Source organism: Oreochromis aureus, linkage group 23 (assembly GCF_013358895.1).
Source record: "Oreochromis aureus strain Israel breed Guangdong linkage group 23, ZZ_aureus, whole genome shotgun sequence".
Classification (NCBI taxonomy): Eukaryota; Metazoa; Chordata; class Actinopteri; order Cichliformes; family Cichlidae; genus Oreochromis; species Oreochromis aureus.
In genome coordinates this window covers 30,228,579-30,251,411 of record NC_052963.1, presented here as the reverse complement: position 1 = coordinate 30,251,411, position 22,833 = coordinate 30,228,579, and the positions used below count along the sequence as shown (strand labels likewise).

General features: G+C 38.0%; 1 protein-coding gene across 1 annotated transcript; it reads right to left on the bottom strand.

Moving 5' to 3' along the window:
- Positions 1-506: 506 nt before the first annotated feature.
- On the bottom strand, positions 507-19,478 carry LOC116333561 (neuroligin-1-like). The gene is made up of 8 exons (XM_039607072.1): positions 19,457-19,478; positions 17,807-18,019; positions 15,799-16,065; positions 15,354-15,715; positions 13,615-13,775; positions 11,408-11,564; positions 10,273-10,350; positions 507-8,640 (listed from the first exon to the last, which is right to left on the bottom strand). Exons 1-8 carry the CDS (start codon positions 19,476-19,478, stop codon positions 8,038-8,040), a joined length of 1,863 nt encoding a protein of 620 aa, XP_039463006.1. The 3' UTR covers positions 507-8,037.
- Between the last annotated feature and the right edge of the window lie 3,355 nt (positions 19,479-22,833).

Below are 22,833 nucleotides of genomic sequence, written 5' to 3'. Positions count from 1 at the left end.
GCCAAGATACATATTCCATATTGCACGTCTTCACCTTTTGCAGTTCTGCAAGCACACCCAGCCTATTGTCAGATGGATGCAGAACCATAATGCATAACAACCCACACACAGAGTTCAGTCATTCATTCCAAAGAGCATAAACGCATAGAATTCATAAAAAAAAAAAAAAAAATGCGGTAGAAGAAACTCTTTAATTTTGTTGTCACATTTTTTGCCCATTTCAACAAAAGTGACAGATGTTCACCCTCTATCTCCGTGTGTACGTCCTGTAAGAACATGGTGAGGTTTTACAGGCACTGTTTTTATTCTAATGCATTCTACCTAGGACAAAGCTTGTTCAGCCTTCAGTCACAGAAAACAAATTTAATCACGCCACAAATAAATTGCCAGAGTAATTACTCGCGAGTACGAAGTGATGTGTGCTTCACCAATTAAATTAGTAAACTTAGCAACAGCCACAGAAAATAATAAATGAAGACTCCAGAGAAAAAAAAACATATCAGCATATTAAAATCATTTATTGTGCTCCAGAAGAGTAATTACTATTTAACCAGAAAGAAAGACAAGTGACAAATAATCTACAATACAAATGCCAGACCTGCTCACATAGTTCCTCCGGTTCACATGACTTTCAAAGAACAAATCCACCTTTAGCTTTCAGACTGCTTGCACAAACCTCTCAGGATGAATCTGAGGTTTAATTGTTGTTTCTGCTGCGCTTTGAGGTCAGAAAATGGCACGTTGCGTTACATTCATTCGCAGTGCTCGTTCCTCTCTGCCCTTGCACTACAACACAGGATCACTGTCAACCACGATCTGCGTAGCTTTACACAGGAACAAAAAAAAATGAAGCTTCCCCCTAGAACAGGGTCTCACAAGTGTTTGCAGTCCCAAACTGTTTGGATGTATACTCACCCTTCTTGACTGGCTTAATAAAATCTAGTGGTGCTGGGAGTCAAAAGAAATGACTGAAGAAATGCTACCTGGATTGGGTGAAAGTTCCCCTTTTGCAAATGGCAGACTAACACCGTCTCACGGTAGCTTGAGAAATAGATGTAAATAATACCTATATGTTAGATAGCTTCCACTTTAATGCACTAAAGTCCACTCAAGAAAGTAGGAGGATAGTGGCATAACTACAAGAACTTAATCAAAGAGACATTTTTACCATTTTTTTTGTTTTATTCTTCTTACACGCAATAGTTTTACTAAAAGTAATTTTCTGGTAGATAAGTCGCATCTGATGACCGTGGGAGTGTTGCTTCTCTGTCACGATTAAACCAAAAGTCACAGATCGCATTTTTGGGACTATTTCACAAGCTGCCATGAGACTGGGCTAATTGGACACAATTTTTTAAAGGAGGGTGACACCAGATGGGAGTCATTCTCAACTCTGGGGCATTCTCAGACTAATATCTCACATCTGCCATTTGAATGTCAACACTCTTACAAATGAGTGCTGACACAAGCACAAAGCCAATAAATCCAAATTCAAGTCTTATTCAGGACAAGCAAGACATCATATGACACAAAATAAACAGAATATTTAGATATTCAACACAGAAACACAAAATAGGCACAATATAGAATTAAACACTAATGGAAATAATGTTTACAAGGCTGACAGAGGAGCATACTGGTAACTGGAAATGAACAATACCAGCATATGCATTCAAAAGGGGGGTGACGGATTTTTGCAGGTCATGTTTAAGATTTTACAACTGTGTGCGTGTGTGTGTGTGTTTTGGCTGTTGTTGTTTTTAAGATGTGTGCATTTTAGCAAACACACATGTAAAGACCCTCCTGCCCACGCATGCTGCACGTAATCAGTGTGCTCAACCTGCCCGCAAAGGCTTTAGAAAATGACAGAATTTTAATAATCTTCTTAAAAATAAGAGAAATTCAGTTATGAAACAGGCTGGATTAGAAAAAGATGGGCAAAAGGTGTATGTTTATGATGTTATGGTACACAGCACTTAAACAAAAGTTATACCCTTTTCTCATAACTTTGTAATGTTCCACGTAAAACTACCACAGCATACAAACAGTATAAAAACTGCAATTAAATTTGAACTTCTTTTGTATTTAATTTGCTCATTTCACTATCCAATAAAGTTTTATTGTTATTAGTTCTCAGTTTTAAGGCTTAATGTTTCCTCTATCATAGGGCAGGTGTGTGACTTGCCCTAACTTTAAAAAGATGTGTTAAGAGAATATATGTTTATGATATTTCCTACTCTTTAATGTAATCAAAATGCTTCTCAGTGAAAAGAGTGTCATATATATGTAGCAAAGTCTCAGTGGCACTCTGGGACTGGATATGTAGAGTTTAAAAAATGCGTGTCAATTACTCCAGTTTCCTAAATTCAGCAAGGAAGGATTTTTTTCTTTTTCCTTTTTGCCTTCTTAGCAGTGAATCAACACTTCAACAAATTAGATGAAACGAGATGGGCAACTGGGTCTCTGTAGCGGCCCCTGTTCTGCTGATTGGGAACATTTATCACCTTGTTTCAGTCATACGTTTCATAATTATATACGTTTCTTAGCCCTAGTCTATTAAATGCTAGCCCTTTCTTAAAAACATATGTAGTTGTACTTTTGTTGTGAGCTGAGATTTTTACAACATGAAGAACAAAACTCTGAGGTACCCTGTGGAACCTATGACCACTAGAGGTGCTGTTAAGCACTTTTTTTAAATGATAAAGTCTCAGCACTGCTAGTACCTACCATCACATGTACACAACCGTTTACATTTGTGTCAAGAGCAGGGAGACATGACCTACATTTGTGGCGGCTGCAGGGGTTGGCAATGCTTACTGACAGCTGGACAGGGTAACGCCTGATAAAACTTTACTATCGATACAAGAGAATAACAGCAGGATGGAAAATGCAACATTCACAAAAGTTATTATTTGCAAATGTTCTATGAGGTAGGAAATGCATTTGAGATATTCCTTACACCATAAAAAAATGTATTTTAATGGAAACACTAAGAAAGGAATATTGACATTTTCACAGGGCATATTCAACATACAGCTTAAAAGGTGACACGGCTTTAGATGTGGACCATTTCTTACCCAAAGACTGCGAATCTTAATAGAGAAAATGTCACCAGGCAAAACAAGTTAGTTTGCTTTGAAATGCATCAGTCTTCCAGTAAGGTTGCCTAAGTGAAAATGACTGAATCCTTCAATTTTGGTGCTGTTAAGACAATAAATGAACAAATCTAGAATACACATTGTGGGTATGTTAAGTGGAGTAGTGCGATATGATTTTGATAGGGTTTTATGCCATTAGTTAAATACCACTATGTCTTAACTTTGCTTCAGTCTCAATAAAGGTGCTAGGTCGTATCTGTGGTCAGAGAGGTGCTCGGCACAGCATTCTCTTCATCTGCTACTGTGTATTTTAAATCTTTTTCACATCTTCCTAACTGCAAGGGAAACAGCAGCTAGCTGGTGCTTAAATCAGACTTTCATTTTGTGCATTGCTTTTAAGATTTAATCTTTAAAAGCTTTCTAATTCGTAAAGCCTGCACTTCTCTTCAGGGATAGGTCATTCGGTGCTGTTATTTTCAAAAGTTGCAGTTTTCTCACAAATTATGCCAATTTGCTTTCAATTTGCTTTGATAACCATGTTTTTCCATACACAACTGTCAAAACTGTTAAATGTATTTAATGCATTTGCTTACTTATATATTTCCTGATTGAAGAGTCGTTGCGTTTTGCATTTTCCTGCAAAAAGTTTTGCTGTCTTCCTGTCTAGTTTTACATCCTCAAGCAATCTAGCACAACTGCTTTTTCTTTATGAGAAAATTTGGACTATATTTGCATGTAGTCACTGCAGAGGCTAAATCTTGTTAGCAACTGCCACTATAAATTAAGTTCAGTACAGTTTCTAGCAATTTCCACTTATAATTTCAAATATGTCAGGTGCTGACCAACATTTCTCTCATTTTTTTACACGCTACAGTTGGTTTACATTTTTCACCTATCATCAATCAGACAATTGGATGCATGGCAAGTTATTAATTAGGATTCATCCCTGGCTGTCACCCACTTAGCATGGCCTTGCAATTGCTTGACTATTTACCCATCAGTGCAATTATATGTTTAATTCAGTGGGTGGCCCTGCCTTTGCCCCTTTGTCATTTCTCTGGAGAGCAATGTTTGAATTTGGCAAGTGCTAGCTATATACGATCTCAACCCCTGTGATATTTTCATGTAGAGATGTAATTACTGGTTCTCAGCGGCTTTCATCCTACTGCTAATGCTGCAGTTTTGCAAACTTTAAAAGGGAAATGTTTTTTGGGGTGCTTTTTAAAATCAATATGACTAAAATGCAAGTAAGTCATGCTTAGAATGATTTGTCATATTACGTGGATTTATGTAAAATGCAGTCCTAAAATGTGATGGAAAGTCATGCAAGCTGTGGTTCCACCAGACAAAAGACAAAACTACGTAGTGCTTTTTGTCTTTTGAGATGGCTGTTTTGGAACGAGCTGACCACAGGATACTTGTTGTGAGTTAGCTAAGAGATTTTAAAGATTGAACACTGGATCCCAATTAATCATAGGATGTGATCTTCCACAGCATGTGTGGAAGATTGATCACAGAAAGTGACAGAAACTATGGAGCTCTAAATTTTTTTGTTTGTTATTTTTTGGTTTTGTTTCAGTTGCAACTGCATGTTTGGGTGCACTGTATACTTACATACATGCAGTAGGCATGCAGAGGGTCATGTCAGTCAACGGGGATTATAAATTCAATGGTTTTAGTGTCATATTAAAGTATTAAATGTTCACTGTAACAAAAAAAAAATCAAAACACAACACAAACAAAAAAACAGATAAAAATCTTATTTTGTTTTTGCCATGTTTGTAGCCAAAAAAGTGAACAAGTGTAGTGCTCCACTGGATTTACATCATGAAACACATTGTTTTGGTATTCAAATGTGAGAAAACAGTAATAAACCCATATAAACAAAGAAAAACAGATTTTGTTTGTCTTGCTTGGACTCACTATGTGCAATCTGACCTACCCCATGTGACTCTTTGCACATTTTAAATGAGTAACCTACATAATAGGAATTACTTTGTTGTTGATGCGTGCATTCAGGCACAAATGTTCCTAAATCCCTGCATAGCCAACATCATCATTTAATTTTCTTTCAAGAGTCCTTTCCACATCTAGTGAAGTGCATTTGAGCAATTGGGTTACAAAAACAAGGTCATGTTGCTTTTTATATGGGTCTAATAAATCTTGAGTTCAAGTAGAGGGTTTTCCTATATAAAACATTTTGTGTGGGGAAACAAAATACTTGGAAAGCCCAGGTGTAATTTCTTATCACATGGTTGTGTATGAGAGTGTTTATACATATTATCGGTATTAAAGTATGAAAGCTTTTGATTTGTCGATACAGTGCCAACAAAGCTACAGAGCAGATTTTCGCCAGATTCTGAAATTCCCACGAGGATGATGTGTGATAATAACCTTGGAATCTCTCTTTTGTTTCAATCCCAGATCGAGCACTGGCTGTTCATTTCATCCAGAGAAACAATCTGGAGCCAACAGATAAAATTAGTTTATTCAATTTAAATTGTATTCCAAAAAGCAACATTTCCTGTGAGAGACAAGATTTTATCCCCTCATCCAGCTTGTCTGCCACAATGTTACATGGGGTAACAGTAGTCTGCACTCATTATTTTGAATGACTGCACAGTGCCTGTAAGGAAGCCAAAAGGGGCAGGATGAATTCTCACAACAGAGGCCTCTACACATCTACATTTTAGTGAAGGGAAAACAGGGAGAAAAGCGTTTCAGCTTACCAAGTAGCATCTCTGCGCCAGCATTCAGATTTCTATATCTGTGCACAATAGACTTGCCATCTAGGATATTCATGTCTCTGTCTGCTTTGAAGATCACCACTTTACCCCCACAGTGACTCCAACCTTTTAAGCAACTGGATTCGACTGCACTGTGACTCATTTCTACACCGATGGATAACATCGTTAGCTGCTGAGGCTTCACTGACCTGAAGATGTTAGCAAAGGCAGACAGCATTGCAGTAGATGGTCAACTGAAGACAGTGCGGATGTGAGACGAGCCGCTTTGCTAAACAGCCCAGCTGTCAGCTCAGTATAAAAGATGAGACAGTAGAGAATCCCTGGTAGAAAACGAGTGGGGCTAAAAAAAGAAAAGAAGTAGCTCTTCAAAATGAGGTAAAGAGGAGTGACTGTGGGCTTCAGAGCTGCTATGAGAGGCCTTTTTACTTCCTTCACATAATTCAATAATTCCAACACAATGCGTCTCCTAACACAACCAGCCTTGGCTAATGATAAAAACTAGATGAAATGCGCATCATGGGAATTGGCCTACTACGACCCTAGCTTTTCCTATCATCTTGCCCTTTGACTTGTGTTAGTCATGTGTAGGCATTCATGTTTAAAGAGCTCTACAGTGCCCGATTGGATGAATAAAAAATCTACACGCTCCAGAAATTCACTCTCCCACCATTTCTTTTCAGAAGTTTCACCCTCCACCACAGTCAGCACACCTCCCAGTTAAAAGTAAAGAAAAACGGGCAATGGAATAAACAGTGCAGGTAATTACTTCTATACGGTATAGTGGTCAAGTAGGTAGAATACCAAAGAACATTGAGCTCAACTGAAGGTACAATGAGTTTGATTGATACAGTGTAATGTGATTTAACCACTATCAAAAAGTAGTACCAACACACGGAGTACAAAACTAGTCCTTATATGCCCAGCTCCACTCAAGCTATATCATGTTATGCAAGAAAATTTGAACCATATTTCCAGCCCCTCCCCTTTCTGCACCCGACTCCAGCCCACATCATCCATAACCTGGAATTGTATTTCCCATGGTCCTGCAAGGGTGTGTGTTTTCTTGTAATCCAATCAAGAAATATGTCTGAAATTTCTCCAATGCAAGAGAGAGGGTGAAAATTATTCTTAATAATGACATAATCAGCAGAGCAGCCATCAAGCAGATAAATTGTCATGCGCATCGTGCTAAAATATCCAATTATCCTTTGTCCCCCAGCTCTCTGTGTTGAAGTTGGAAATGCCAGAAAGCCAGTAGGTGGATCCCCACTTCCTACTGGTTCAGTTCTACTGGCAGGTTTGCAGTATGGATGCCCCTCTGAAAAGAGGAGAGCTTAAACAGCCTCGGTGCTTAGTGTACAGATCTAGATATGTAAATAGGTTCTATACAATAAAATTGTTCCCAATCCTCAAAAATAAATGGATGAAAAGTATTTGCAAGATTTTTTTCTCCTCAAAATGGTTCTGTTGTGCATACAGGATTTCTTTTTCTTGAAGTTTTCAGTCTTTCCTTTGCTCTTTTCAACAATTGTTTTTTTTCTTTTTTACCTTATCTTACATAGCCTCCATTTATGATGTCAAGACATGCCTAAATTGGTTTGCATGGCATCTACATTGTGCCCCACAGAGTAATCTCTAGCGTGATGCCAAAGGAAAACAATGCGCTTTCTTTCTTTTACAAAGAGCTCCCTTCTTCTCACCTCCAAGGTGTGTCTGATGCTCTCTTCTGTATCCAGATAATACTCTCAAGCAGTCATTTGTCAAAAGATCCCGAAGGCCATATCTGTTGCTAGAAAGAGAAAGTATTTTTACTGTACCTTGTTTTGCTGCAATATCAGAACAAAAATAATAACAATAAAAAAACATCCTCCTCTTTGTTTTAGCTTTAGATGTTGTTTATCTTCAGCTCTTTATATGTATTTTTTTCTTGTCTTAAATTTTTGTACAAAAAGATAATTATTCTTTTTTCCCTGGTCCAAACCCTCAGAAACTCTTGACTATATTTCCTCAGGTATTAACAGGGTGTCGTACAGTCCCAGTGTAATTCCATGGGTTTCTGGCAACTCCAGGATGGCATTTCATCTCATGACATACTTGTGTTTGTCAGAAAGTAGGCCTTCAGTCTCTGCTGCGTTAGCATTAGCTTTAGCCTCAGCCATCAGAGTCCCGCCTGCATGGGTGCATCCACAGGGCTATACTCGGGTGGTGGAGTGTGAGTGTGGGTGCGGGTGGGGCAGGGTGTTGTTCTGGCCACTGCTGGGGAAGGTATTGAAAGAGTGGAGTGAGGTGAGCCCTCCCATGGTGCTGGGGATCATGGTTATGGTGTTTGGTGTCATGAGCGGGATGTCATCTGGTGAGCGCCTCATGGCCAGAGTATAGTCCGGTGGGCAGGCAGTCCTCAGAACCACGTCATGCGGGTGCAGGGAGTCGCCAACCCCCCTGCAATCTCGGTCCAGGTCTGAGTGCTGCTTCATCTGTAGAGACATGATTTCCTCCTCTTGAGTGTGGGCAAGGTCATTTGCGGCACTCCGCTGGGGGCTGCAGCGTCTATGAACGTCGTGCCGGCGCTTGTCCTTTTTGTAGTAAAGTGCAGCAAAAGCCAGGATATTAAGGAAAAGCAGGGATGCTCCCACAGCAATGGTTACAGATAGTTCAGTGGAGTAGTCACGCTGGTCCACAAGATGTGGTTGGTTGTGACTGTCCTGTGTCTCGGTGGGGAATGGGGTTGGGTTAGGACGTTTGGTCACCAGAACTTTGGTCTTCGGTATTCGATTAGTAGTCTCTGGTGGAGGAATCTGAAGACAGGAAAAACAGTGGTTAATAACTAATTCATCTGATCATGTTCAACTGTATAGTCTACCTTGTGGTACCCCATAATAGGCTTTGAATGTTATTAGAGCAAAAAAGCATGACTTCATTTGCATTTGCAATAAATAAATACACTAATATAGAAAGAAATCCCGCCTTCTCTTTGGTTTTATTGCGTTGTCTACCTAGTCCTGCTGAGGCTAGTGCATGTTCTTGCTTTGTTCCACGTGTGTCCCCCAAGTTTTTTTCATTACTTCTTGTATTACATTATATTCCAGCTGGACTTTTGGATTCTAGATTTATTTATCTGATATTAAAGCTCAACTCTTGTTTGTTTATTTGTGTCTCCCGTGGCTTGAATTTCACATCATTCAAAACTTTGCAGTGCACACCAAACTGACATTTCACTCATTTAGCTTCTAAGAGTCACATATCATTTTAACAGCATATTTTGAAAGAAAATGAAAAATATTACTTGTTTGACATTTTATAATCCTTAAAGAAAGCCCAGCTTCATAGCCTTGCAGACTTCCTGCTACCAGGAAGGTCAAATACAATTTCATTAGATCAATAGTAAATATGCACCTACTTTGATTTGGGGCATTTTTTCTTTTTTTCAAATTCAGGAGTCATAATATTTTTATTCATCATTACATAGTGCTTGTAAAAATGAATGCACAGTGCCTTTAAAGACATCAGATCACTTCTAAGTAGGATATCATGAAAACCAAAGCCAATTATTTTCAATAAAACTAGTAATGTCTCACAACATTTTTTTTATTTTTCACCAGTGAGATTGGCTACTCTTGATTTAAAGCTGAAGGTCAAAGTTTACTTCAACTGTTTGTTTGATTTAAAATGTAATGTAGAGAGGCAAAATTACAGAAACTGTGCCCTTATTCAAATACTCATGGGCCTAACTTACGTAAATAAAATGGAGACCAGGAAAGGAGGAGAGCAAAGGAGGAAAAGGAAGACAATATCAGGAAGGAGCAACTTCAGTTTCCTTCAGCTCCAAGTATTAATGTAATGTCGATAATCTCTTTGCTGCAGCTTAATGCTTAAGTTGCATAGTGACACAAATTTTTGTTCTAACTCGTGGCAAAGTGAGATAGTGTACATCCTGAAATTACTTTAAACATATGGCCACTGCCTGACTTGATAAAGTCACTTATCAAAATTTGACATAAATAAGCTTTTTAAAAATGAAATTAAAAATATTACATGCATTCATATCCTCAAACATTCAGAATCAGCCACTTGTAAATCAAGTATCTACTCATAATTTGTGTCAAACTGAAGTCAGTCTGGATGTTTATGTATAATTCTTCTCTGTGACACCTAATAGCTACTGAACACTTTTGGCATTGCCTTTAAATTCATTCCTCAATATACTTCAACTGCTGCTCTGTGTTTATATGTGTTCGTCTATCACGTCTATATATATAATCACCTAAGTAGGAGATCACAAGAGCCCCTTGAGTGGAAAATTGGGCAAACTAGGTCAACAACCAATCTCAATGTTACATTTAAAACTTTTCAAAAAGCCTTCTGTGGAGGGAATGGCTCGCATAGACACTTTTTGCCATGATATGACACATCGATTATTTAAAACCAACCTTGGTGGTGGTTGGGATGAGCTGGGTGACCTCATTGAGACTGTGTAGATGAGGAACCAGCTCCAACCACAAGTTGACCTGAGAAAAGGACAGAAATGCGTAGGTGGTAAAATCAAGCAAGTATGAAAACTGTCTTCAGAAGAGCATCTTAAAGTAAGTATGGAATTACAATAGGATGAAAATGAAACAATATTGCAGTTCAATATCAAGCATTCAGAAAACGTCCCTGCTTGTAAAAAACTAACACAAAACAGGGCACAAGTGACGCATAAACAGGAAACACACAGGAATTTCATCTTTATAGAGACAAAAAAAAGAAAATTAATTGAAATGCATTTTTATAAATCCAGATTGCATACACTGGATTTATCTGTTTTTGAAAAAGTTAGAGCAATGTGTAAAATGTTAATAAAAACAGAATAAATAGAGTTTAATTTAAATACATAATAAATAGAAAAATAGCCCAAATATATCATAAAATATTTTGAATGAGAAAGCCAGCTTTTTTAAGTTTAAAGTTAACGTTAAATTAATGGTACTTTGTGCGTATACTTTGTATCCACACCACACTTGTAAGAATAATATTTATAGTGCTTTTGTCAATTTTCAATCAATCGTTAAGTTGACCTTGAAGAACTTGCCAAATTTCAATGCATTTTTAACATGGCCCAGTCTACAAATTCATATCAGAATTATTTCAAGCTATCATCTTTACAGATAGATTGACATGCACACATGCAAATGCTATCAAAAATATAACCTGTGAAGACACAGAAAACATCACATTAAAAAAAGCAAAAAAAAAAGGATTTGAAAAAAGCCACAGATTTTGTGAGCAGTTTCTCCTCTGGTAGATTATTCCAAAGCTGATGGTCAACTTGAGATTTAAATCTTGAGTTTGGAACCACGAGCATGGCAGCTCTTGAGGATCTAAGGCTGTAACACAGCTCATATGGGGTCAACATATCTGCTATGTAGCTTGGAGCCAAACCATCACATGGTTTAAAAGTGATCAGTAACATCTTAAAATAAATTCTAAATGTACAGGGAGCCAGTGTACTGAAGCTACTATTGGAGTTCTTTTAAAACAGTAAAAAGCTTATCTGCTGCATGAGAGAGTTACATCTAACTATACCTTATTGGCACGGTAATGCTCTTTGACCCGGGGCTTCAGGCCAATGTGGAGGTAAAGCTGGTCTTTCTGGTTGTAGCGTGTCCATGCCACTTCTTCAAAACGATTGGGCTTAGTGTGGATGAACTTGGTGTCCTGGGGGACAGGCTGGTTTGGGTCCCTTTGAAGAAAGAGTAGGAATGAGTTTCCGTTAAAGAGGTCACAGACGAGCTGAGAGCCTTACAGTGGAAAAAAAAGAAAATGTTGTTGGCTGTTTACCTTAGAGGGCAGGAAGATCTAAAACCAGGCTAAAGGTGAACTGGACCTCTTAAGACACAGCTGTCTGGCTATTGAAATTTTAATTTTGACATAAGTGTAGCATTTGCCTCAGGCTAATCAGTATAATTATGAAAATACTGAAATGCAGTGGTGAAATGCAGCCTCCAGGTTTCATCAAATTTTAATCAACGCTTTCTAAGATATCACACCTGATAAGATCCAGAAAAGGTCAGAAGGGAAATTATTACTCAAAGATGTAGGACTTTCTAAAGATTCTGACTGAATGGAAAGGTCTTAAGATAGCTAATAACCTTAGAAATATTCCTAATTTAAATTTTGAGACATTAAAAAAAATCCCTGTCACAGTTTTTTTTTTAATTATGGATATCTCCTTGGAAGTGAATGCATTTATATATAATTCAAAAATGAAAAGAAGCTTCCTGCCAAAGAATATGTTTAGGTGAATATGCAGTTCAACCATGCTGATAATTTCCAACAAGTACATGGTTCAGTGGTTACTATAAACCAAACTTAGAATAGCTACTTTTTTAAATGTCATGTGCCATCAATTTTAAATGTTCGACTCAATAACTCATGGCTTAAATACACTGTAAATGCAGGTCAGTAACCCATGTGAAAGCCCCTCATATATTCAGTACAGAGGAGGATAACGCACTGAGTTTGGATCCTGCACTAAATAGAGCCACTTGCACTTAATCGGAGGAGAACAGATCCAGCCATGTGAACTATGGAGGCCCATTCAGACCCAGTGAGCGCCCCATTGTCTGAGAGCAGCATATGGAGCCAGCCAAACCTCATCAGGAACACGCTTAACCATTCAAATTGGTGGCATAAATCTCTCAGGTACCCGGCATTCTACGTCAATTTGGGGTTATATATGTAGATCATTAGTGCTTTTTTTGTTCCCCTCCGGGCTACTGGGCAGTGCACAGGAAAAGCCAATGTCCCCCTATTATGCTGCAGAAAAACAATTACCGCCATGACTATATGCTGGAAGGCAACATGAGACAGAGGGAGAAAAAAAGGATTTTAATTTTGTCGCTTTCAGAATGTCACTCTCCAGGCTAGGATCATCAATTAATAATGTATTTGAAGATATGTAGTGGGTATTTTCAAAGAATACCAATTATACTACACAGTCCATAAAACTCATAGTATGATTCACTACTCCCGGTCATACTGAAGAAACAAAATTACAGTGAAATTATCACAATGTTATAATGGTGATTATATGTTTTATTAACATATAATTAACACTACATAAGCTCATAAACTAATTGATTATTTCTTTCTACTCTGATAGGAGTGGTCCCTTCAGGATGTCCATTCGTTGGAAATGAGAGATGATAATGTAAATCACATGCTTGCACTCTAAAGTTGCCAAATCTCAAATATAAGAGTTAATGGACTAAAATGTTAGACAGTACGTTGCACTATCATCATCAAAGTGAAAAATAAAGGACTGTCTTTTGAAATAACGTTTTCTATCCCCTTGATCAACCAGGAAGCACTGAAAAGGTTTTAATGGGATGTGCTTCCCCAAACCCTTTAATTTGCCACCCATATCTACAGAACAACTAGAACATATAGAAAAAAGCATGTGAACCAGCTGACTTGGTAAACAATCATGTACGCTTTTTTTTGGAAATGAATAGAATGTATTTTGGCAAAATCACAACCAATCATGTCAAACAATAGAATTATTTCATTTCCATATAACTAATAATAACATCAAATTGTTTATCATTTACAGTGAAGTGAAATTATTAACTTTCCAGAGATGCTAGCTAGATCAAGTACAGATATTAAGTATGAGCTATAAGTTATTTCAGATGCCGCACTTAACATTTTCATAACTGAAAAAGCTGTGATGTTTTTGTTCAGATTCATGAGATTCATAACACTGCATTGGCCCTTATGAGTCATCATACCCTGTCTTGGCAAAGTTTGTCCAGTAGGTCATAACCACAGCACTGAGCATAACGTCGTTCTTGGAGAAATTGCAGGGAAACAGCTCTGTTGGTCCAATCATAGGCAGGCCAAACACATATGGGATCTCGTCTCCATGTGCTGCATCTGCCCAGGGTGGTACCTAATGAGCAGCAGATGAATCAAATCATGTCAGTATTATTACATTTATGTGACAGATACAGGACATTAAAAGGCATTATTTTTGCACGGTGGATATTCTGACAATATGCATAGACACAGCAAGACTAAAAAGGCTGGAGAAATAGAATACTTGTTGAGGAAAAAAGGGGGAATGAGATAAGTTGTTAATATTAATTTACCTGCCATTTTTGGCTCATTATTCAGTGAATTGAACAGAGAGAGAGAGCGAGAGAAGATAAAAGATAAAAGGATGATGCTGACAGAGGAAAATTGCTTTGAGATGAGTTTAAACTGGAATACAGAGTACATATACATGGTAGCTGTACCAAGTTGAAGTTAATATAATAAGGAATGTGGGCAATTTAATGAGCACTCTTCATTTTCATCAGTTTGTGTAGACGTATTTGAGCATTAACATTAAATGTTGCATTAAGTAATCCAGGAAGAAGTAAGGATTTAAGATACTAGTAAAAAAAATAAATAAAAAAAACAGCCAACCAACAAACAAATATGTATGTATACATATGTATATGTCAGCTGTTCAGCTCAGAGGAGACTGTGTGAATCGGGCCTTTATGGTCAAATAGCTGCTAAGAAACCACCACTAAGGAAAAGCAAAGAAACACAAGGAATGGACATCTGTGCTTTGGTCTGATGAGTCCAAATGTGAGATCGTTGGTTCCACTAACGATGTCTTTGTGAGGCGTAAAAAAGGTGAATGGATGGTCTCCATATGCATGGTTCCCACTGTGAGGATGGAGGAGGAGGTTTGATGGTGTGATGGTGCTTTGCTGGTGACACTGTTGGAGATTTATTCAAAATTGAAGGCACACTGAACCAGTATGGCTACCACAGCATCCTGCAGTGACATGCCATCCCATTTGGTTTGAGTTTCGTTGGACCATCATTTATTTTTCAACAGGACAATGACCCCAAACACACCTCCAGGCTGTTTAAGGGCTATTTGACCAAGAAGGAGAGTGATGGAGTGCTGCGCCGGATGGCCTGACCAGATGGCCTGGCCTCCACAGTCACCTGACCTAAACCCAATCGAGATGGACCTCAGAGTGAAGGCAAAAGGGCCAACAAGTGCTCAGCATCTATTGTAACTCCTTGAAAACTGTTGGAAAAACATGGTGACTACCTCATGAAGCTCATCGAGAGAAAGCCAAGAGTGTGCAAGGCAGTAATCAAAGTAAAGGGTGGCTATTTGGAAGAATCTAAAATATAAAACATGGTTTGACACTACTACTTAGCCAACTACACATGTGTTGGCTTATCTATCAAACTATCAGTTCAAATCAATTATTTTAATTTCATTTGGAAGCATTTTGTTTTGCCTTGAGCAATAAGTAATAAGCGATTTTATTTGATTGTACATTATTGTTATGAGGTATGTCGGGTCCTTGAATTCATTCTGTTTACATGTGTTGATAAATGGCTTCTGCTCAGTGATACAACTCAAATGAAGACAGGGTCTTCATTCCAAGATTCCAGGTACCATAATACTTGAAAGTACCTTCATAGCTGATGAGGCATGCGATAGTTTGAAGCTCACCTGTTCCGTCTGACAGTGGTGGTAGAAAGCATAGAAGTAGGTTGGAGATCCAAAACTGGAGTGCAGGTCAGCTGTGGCAACAGCTGGCGCTACCCACTGGTGATCGGTGAAAAGTGCTAGGAGTGTCTTCCGGCGTGTCTCTGGATTATGCCTGTCAGCCCAGTCAGTATACATAAACTTGATGGTCTCTCGCAGGATGTCTTTGCCTTCTGGGTAGCCATAAAGGTCATCCACAAAGCTGGACACGGCGTAGTCAAAGTCATTAGCTTGGACGCCGTTCTCATTGTCCACAATAAGTTCGACAAACTTAAGGCCCTCGCCCTGGTTCACTCCCAGCATTATATCATAGTTGAGGAACTCACCTAGCAAGACACAGTACAGAGTTTTGTTAACCTACAAATTGTAATTACAAAGCATCCTTTTAGGTGGAAAATAAATTAAATACCTTGTTCCATTAAAATCTGAGGGTCATCGGGTATAACATCGCCATCAATAACAGGGCCGAAGGCAATGTGATAACGGGCCGGCTGGATGTCTTGATCCACAAGCTCCTTGTAATGTTTTCTCTGCAGGCACAACACAAGCTCCACAGTGTCCTCCAGGTTGCAGCCTACCTTCCGAGCCAGCATTCGAGCATATTTGGCAGGCTGAAAACTGACAGCCCAGCTAGACAGAGCTGTGCCGCTCTGAGCGATGGCCCTCTGGAACAGGCCTTAAGACAAAAACAGCACAGGGGCAGGATTGATGGAGAAAACAATTAATTAGGTACAATTCAGAGACTATCCCAAAATATGTCAAAATAAGTATAGATGCATAAAATGTCATTTTGAAAATCATATAAAGAAAAATATCATATAATAAATCAGCTGATTGAGAAAATGGAACGGAAACTCAGCGATCATAGGTCATATTAGAGGCAAACTGAATGCACTGAAAAATAGTTTTGCTTATTAGAACAGACAAAGCAATATTTCTTTTGGCAATAAAGAAAAAATAGCAAAATCAGTCAGCCATCCTGATTTTTATCATGAACATAGTAAAATGCAGGTTTGTTGAATCAGTCCCACATTAATGCCCGGCTGGGTGAGGGTAACATTAACGATGTAAAAACAGGCAAATTCTTTGGTTTGTTAGTTTTCAGTAGTAACAAGAAACAAATCTGAACATTTACTAATGATCCTGTGACTGTTAGTCTTCTTGAATGTAAAAAAAAAAAAAATCTTTATAGCTTGGTGTGATGGGGGATGTCACTTTTTCTCTTTCCCTTTTCTTTGTTTTCCATCCAAATGTGTGAAACACTTATGATCACTGTTTTTAGATAATTATCACCAATATGACTGTAATAAAAAGGTGTTGACAGAGTGAGATATTGGGGTCCTACAGATATTTATAAATGTTGTTAACAAAGTTGATTTTGAATCCCCCATTGATGCTAAGCTAAACAGCTCCATCAGAGATAATGGTAGGAACCTATGAGAGTTCATGGAGATTGTCTGAACCATCCACTTCAGGGAGTGTGAAATACACCATAAATCTATCATGTCAAACGTGAGTGGTGTGACTGAAATAAGATTTCTGTTTCTTTATAAAGCATGCCAAATCCACAGAAGGCATTGGTCTGTAAGATAACTTGAATGTTCCTAAATTCACTATTTCCTTCTTCTTGAGAAATGTTTGTTACAATTACAGTGGACAGCTAGCCTGGGAAATAGACAAATCTCAAAGCTCAGGTTTCATATACTCTGACAAAATGACTATCCTGCCACATAGTGTAGGATTCAAACAGAAATCCAAACTACAGCAATGGCAGGGTACTGGTCAACACTGTCCTTATTGTTCTTATTGCTTACATGACCTTAGGGAAAGAAGTGCTTCAAGTTCTTTCTTTCCATATATTTTGTTACCCATTAATGTCAATATCCTTTACATATCTTATCACCTAATTTTGTTTATGGTTAGATGCACATTTTTTTTTTTGCTCCAGATATACGTGGTTGTAACACATTATTACTACCAAGTCTCTTCGTTTTGAAAAAATGCTCTCTGTATTTCCCATTAAATAAAGTCATAAATGAAATCTGTGTTTAGAATATATGTGATGTTTTTGTTCATTTTTTTTATTTAACTGTTTGTGAAACAACTACTCAAACTGCTTTTAATTGCTCAGAGCGGGCATTCTCAGAAAGTAATGCAGCACAAAGTATTTTGTTTTCTATATAGTAGTATATTATCAATTGCTTTTTTTCATGTCAAAGCTGAATATTGCATGTACAGTGAAACGCAGAGAAAAAAAACCTCCATTCAGCACGTTAACATACACGCATCCAAAATGACAACAAGCATCAGCAAAAGGAGATCACAACCTTTTTTATGGTCACACACAACTGAAATGAGACTTAAGAAGGTATGAAGACCCCACATGGATCCCTGTAACTTGAGTCCTTGGGCTTTACCTTTTGTTGAGTTGCTCCAGCGGTTCCCCTCTGAGTAGTGAGACAGCGTGAGCAGGTTCACACAGGAAGCTCCAGCTCCGGAGCCAAACACAGTGATTCGCAATGGATCGCCGCCAAAGGCTGCAATGTTCTCACTGGTCCAACGCAAAGCCTGGATCTGATCCAACAAGCCATAATTCCCTTTTGCTGCTTGGTCACCGGTACTCAGGAAACCTGGATGAGAGGACAAATTAAAAACAGTAGATATTATTTTAATATCTTCTCCTTATTTTTCTTATTTGACCATAAGCAGAAAAGACACCTAATGGCATGAGGACTTTTCTCTGTCTTAATCTACACAGTTCATTTATGCAGTTTGGGTTCCTTTTCAACATTCAACTTTAGAAATGAGAAATTGTATTTATTTATGTCTTTACATTAGCAGGTCTAATCTTACAGTTTATCATCACACATCATGAAAAATAGAAAAAAAATTCATTCAAAAACATTCTTTGTACTTTTGTATTTTGAAAAATTGTATTTTTTGTATTGCATTTTTTAAAATTTTCTTTTTTAATCGCCTTAATTCAGCTATTAAGGTATATTTTGCCACTGTACACAGAAAACCAAAAGCCTCATTCTTTAATAATTTGCTGCAATATAGATATAGAGTTAAGAGTAATTCAAATGAAAACTTCATGGAAAATGATAATGTGTCACAAAGAGGCAGTGACATGTTTAATAACATAGTACAAATTTCAAATCAAGGTTTCAAAGGTCAGTACAACACGACCGGCCACATCCAGACTACCTTTCAAGAGAAGACTTTGTTTGAACTGCCTATAGACTGCTTCAGCGACTCCATGATCTTGTATTTCGAGTTGAATTGATTTGTTAAAAAAAAAACCCACTGAATACACAAGGTCATGGAGTAATTTAACTAACAACATTAAGGATATTAATTTTTGTTGTTGTTGTTTATGTATTGATTATCATTATGTTTTTTAACCACAATAACAATAGCTGATCTCAACAGCTTGAGGTCAGGCCATTAAGTGTTTGGCCAGATGTCTGTATCTGAAATGTACTATTTACCTTTGACACCAGACAACTGTGCTTGTCTTACAATTAGTTCTTCAGAGTTGGCTAGGTCTTTACGAAGGATAGTTTGGGAAATAATTATGCTGTTTATTACAGTTTTTCCATTGTGGAAAACTCAAATATACTTGTACTTACAAGTGTTTCTGTATTATATTTTCATGCTGCAGCAGGTACTTTTTTCAGGCCTGTGCAAATAGTCATTCATGTATCATAAAAACTCATCTGTTACTGTTTGTTAGCTAGTCTGAGCTATTACTGACTATTCGATTAATAGTCGGTGAATGGCACTGAGTTATCACCAAAATCACCTCCTTCTCCATCTGAGCTACAGCACCATATACATCACTTTTATTTCTTTTACTGATCCAGTCAAACTATGGTGCGAAGAGCCTTCAGCTGAACATATGTTTAGCTATGCATCATGCTACAGGATGTTGCTGGTTCTTTGATGAGGTGAAGCTATAATGTTCTGTGTTTGTGAATACAGCACCGTTAATAAAAACAAACAACCGAACAAATAAACCAAAAAAAGTGAAACAAAATAAATGTCATGTTGAGATGTTTGCTTACGCTCATTCTCCTGTCCACTCATATCCTCTAAATTTAAATGCAATTGATGTCACTGCTATATAAAAACTTTTGATGTGAATAAATAGTATAATGTGAACAGCCTGATGCTGCATGGCCCTGAATCTCACTGTTGCAAAGGATTGTGGGATAGCGTTATCTCTTTTCCTTTTGTAAAGTACAGACCAGTCTATGCAATGCTAAAAAAGATAAAAAAGGAATCTTTGAAGCACCTTTTCTTTGAATTTCGAGCAATCTGACGACCTCTTATCGCTTAGATTATTTGCCAAAATCCATGGCGAGTGAGGCTTCAACATCAAATACTAGTAAGGTATGAATGTACTGAAGAGACGAGGAGAGCCACAGGAGAGCTGAGGTCTTTTAGAGCAATTTCATGTCCAGCCCCCAACACTTCCGCACTAAAAGCCCCATTAAGCCCTCCATGCATCCTGGGCACTGACACCCAACAACCACACCCAAGAACTGTCCCTTTCAACCTCACATGCTCACATATTTTCTTCCATGTGTTTTTGGATATTTTTATTTGTATCAGTGAAAATGAAATGCTTATTTCACAGTTTCAGTCAACACTACACTGCTAATTAACACTGGATGCATTATGTGTAGAAACACCCACAGAAAGCCTTTGAGGATAGCTAAAAGAATGTATTTACCATCCTGCACTTCAGTCTGCATATCTGTTATTTGCATTAATTCAGTTATTTGCTGTCATTTATTTCTTTGCTTGTTCCTGCTGTTTTCCAAAAGTTGTAAATAATTACTGAAATAAAAAACATCATCGTTAAAATTACTTGGTGCAAGAAAAGAAAAGATGGCGTCACTGATTTTTTTAAATAATTACTATATGTCCTGAATGTTTTTAAAGTAAAACCCAGTATTATACATGGGGACATGAAAAAATAGCAAATTATTATTATTAGTAATTAATAGTAGTTTATTTATTATTATTATTATTATTATTATTAGTCATATTAGTGGTAGCAGCAGTGTTTGCAGCAAGTTTATTAGTATTTCTACATCACTCTCACTACTACACATTAAAACTCTCTAGAACAACGACTTTTAATTCTTCTTATACCTGAACAGTTTTTGGCATGGAATGACTTGGGGATGTCCAGTGTTATATTCACAGCTCTGAGGTTTGAGGTTTGGTAAATGGCCTGTATTTGTAAAGTGCTTTACTAGTCCCTAAGGACCCCAAAGCGCTTTACACATTCAGTCATCCACCCATTCACACACTGGTGATGGCAAGCTACATTGTAGCCACAGCTGCCCTGGGGCACACTAACAGAGGCGAGGCTGCCGGACAACTGGCGCCACCGGGCCCTCTGACCACCACCAGCAGGCAACGGGTGAAGTGTCTTGCCCAAGGACACAACAACCGAGACTGTCCGAGCCGGGGCTCGAACCGGCAACCTTCCGATGACAAGACAAACTGCCAACTCTTGAGCCACGATCACCCTAGGTTTGCCTGATTTTCTACTGTTGTGGAGAATTCCTGCTATACAACATAAGTCCAATAATGTGAGACTAATAAATCCAGTTGTACAACAATAAATATGACCTGCATCATATCTACCCAATCCAAGATAACACTTACTGAACCATAACATTTTAGCAGCATGGAACGAATGTGTTTATTGTTCTTTGGCCTGCCACTTCGATATTTAAAAAGTTAAATCTATGACTTTGTGCTGAACCCAGTTTACAAAAAATTTCATTAGAACAGGATCACAAATCATATTCATTTTTATTGCATAATACACAGTGATTTGAATTAATGTGGCTGTTAAGAGCTGTAATTATGCATGGCAGCACATGTGACTGTGGTCATAATAACCATAATGCATATTATGTTTACAATGGCTCACACAGATTCATCTACTGTAAAGTATAACTGCTGACATAGAGTCAGCTGATAATTTGTTTTATAAAATTTATGATAGAGCCACTCTATGTTCACATACACGCATGTACGCTCACTTGCTTGCAAGCTTGCTCATTGCACATATGCACAATTTTTAGGGGGTTTTTTTGTATTTCTGCAAGTATTTCTGAACAAGCACTCATTTGAATCACGTATATGTGCCAAAATCCTATACAGTGCAGTTGCATCCACACAATCCTACTAACATCCAGACAAGCACACACCCCCGCTGACTGTTTAATTAAGTTCATTCCTTTTCTATTCCCCTTCCACTTGCTTATTTATTTATTTGTGTGTTTCTTGATCAAAGCCTAATCTGGTGGAAGCAACAGCAGCCATCTAAAAGAAAGATTTTAATTGATTCAATTTAGCTGTAGTGCAAGGATGGGCTGGCAATCACAAAGAGTGAGACAGGAAGAATGATTACTACACCAACAGTGGTGGGGCAGTGGGGTGGGGCTCTATTCCCTTGCTGTCTTATGCACAAACATGCACACACTCACATGGGTACTGTAATGCTCATATGTTGAGATACAAAAGACACAAATAAAGAACAAACGGTAATATATGAAAAAAAAAGTGGTGCGTTGATGTCACAATAAACTTGCTTTATTTCCTCTACAGAGCGATGCCAAACATGTTTTATTTTCCTCCTCTATGCAGGAGTTCATACGTGTCTCTGTCTCAGGTTTGGCTAAAAGCCACCATCCGTGATCAGCGAGACTGTGATTCAGCAGCTCGGCCTTTAAGCTTCCTGGGATGACAATATTGAGGTGAACCCTGATCCAGGAATCCAGCTTTTATCCCTCCTATCTCTGTCGAACCAGAAAGAGAAGGCTAGACGTAGAGAAAGATGGGATTTTTTTATACTTCTTTCTCTGCACACATCTATTTTTCACAGTCACGGTCTGTATACTATAATCCTCTCTCTTTTCTCTCGTTTTTACTTTCTGTCCTTTTGACTCTGAATGGTGAGAAAGACAGAATGAGAAGGAACAGTAGAGGAAGAAGGAAGAGGGAAAACACCATCACTGAAGCATGTAAACTCTTCCAGCAGATGTGGCTTATTACTGTTGGTGAAATCAAAAGAAAATGCAAAATTCAGAGACCAAAGGGAAATGGGAAGTTGGGGTGGAGGAAAAAAAGAGTTTCACAGCGTAGCAAGATTAACAAGCATGCAGAGAACAAGGCAGCGAGTCTAGAGCAGACAAAAGAATGACAAGGAAAATGAAACAAGACGAAAAGACGCAGAAAGTGAGAGAAAGAAGCTTAATGACTAAGAAAAATGGCTGAATCTGTCATTGTTGGCGTGCTGTGTAGACCAACGTCTGAGGTGGCACTCTTGAACTGCTTAGAGATTTTTCTTCAAATTGTTAAATATGATTATCCCGTGCCTTACTACAATGCAGGTTTATAAAAAAATTCCCTTAAT

What these genes read in the sequence shown, in the direction of transcription:
- LOC116333561 (XM_039607072.1), bottom strand. Translation starts at nt 19,478, where the DNA reads ATGAGTGGACAGGAGAATGAGC. An exon ending in CTGGAGCAACTCAACAAAAG is followed by an intron (nt 16,066 to 17,806) that starts GTAAAGCCCAAG and finishes TTTTGTCTTAAG; the next exon opens with GCCTGTTCCAGAGGGCCATC. An exon ending in TCAGATTTTAATGGAACAAG is followed by an intron (nt 15,716 to 15,798) that starts GTATTTAATTTA and finishes GTGTCTTGCTAG; the next exon opens with GTGAGTTCCTCAACTATGAT.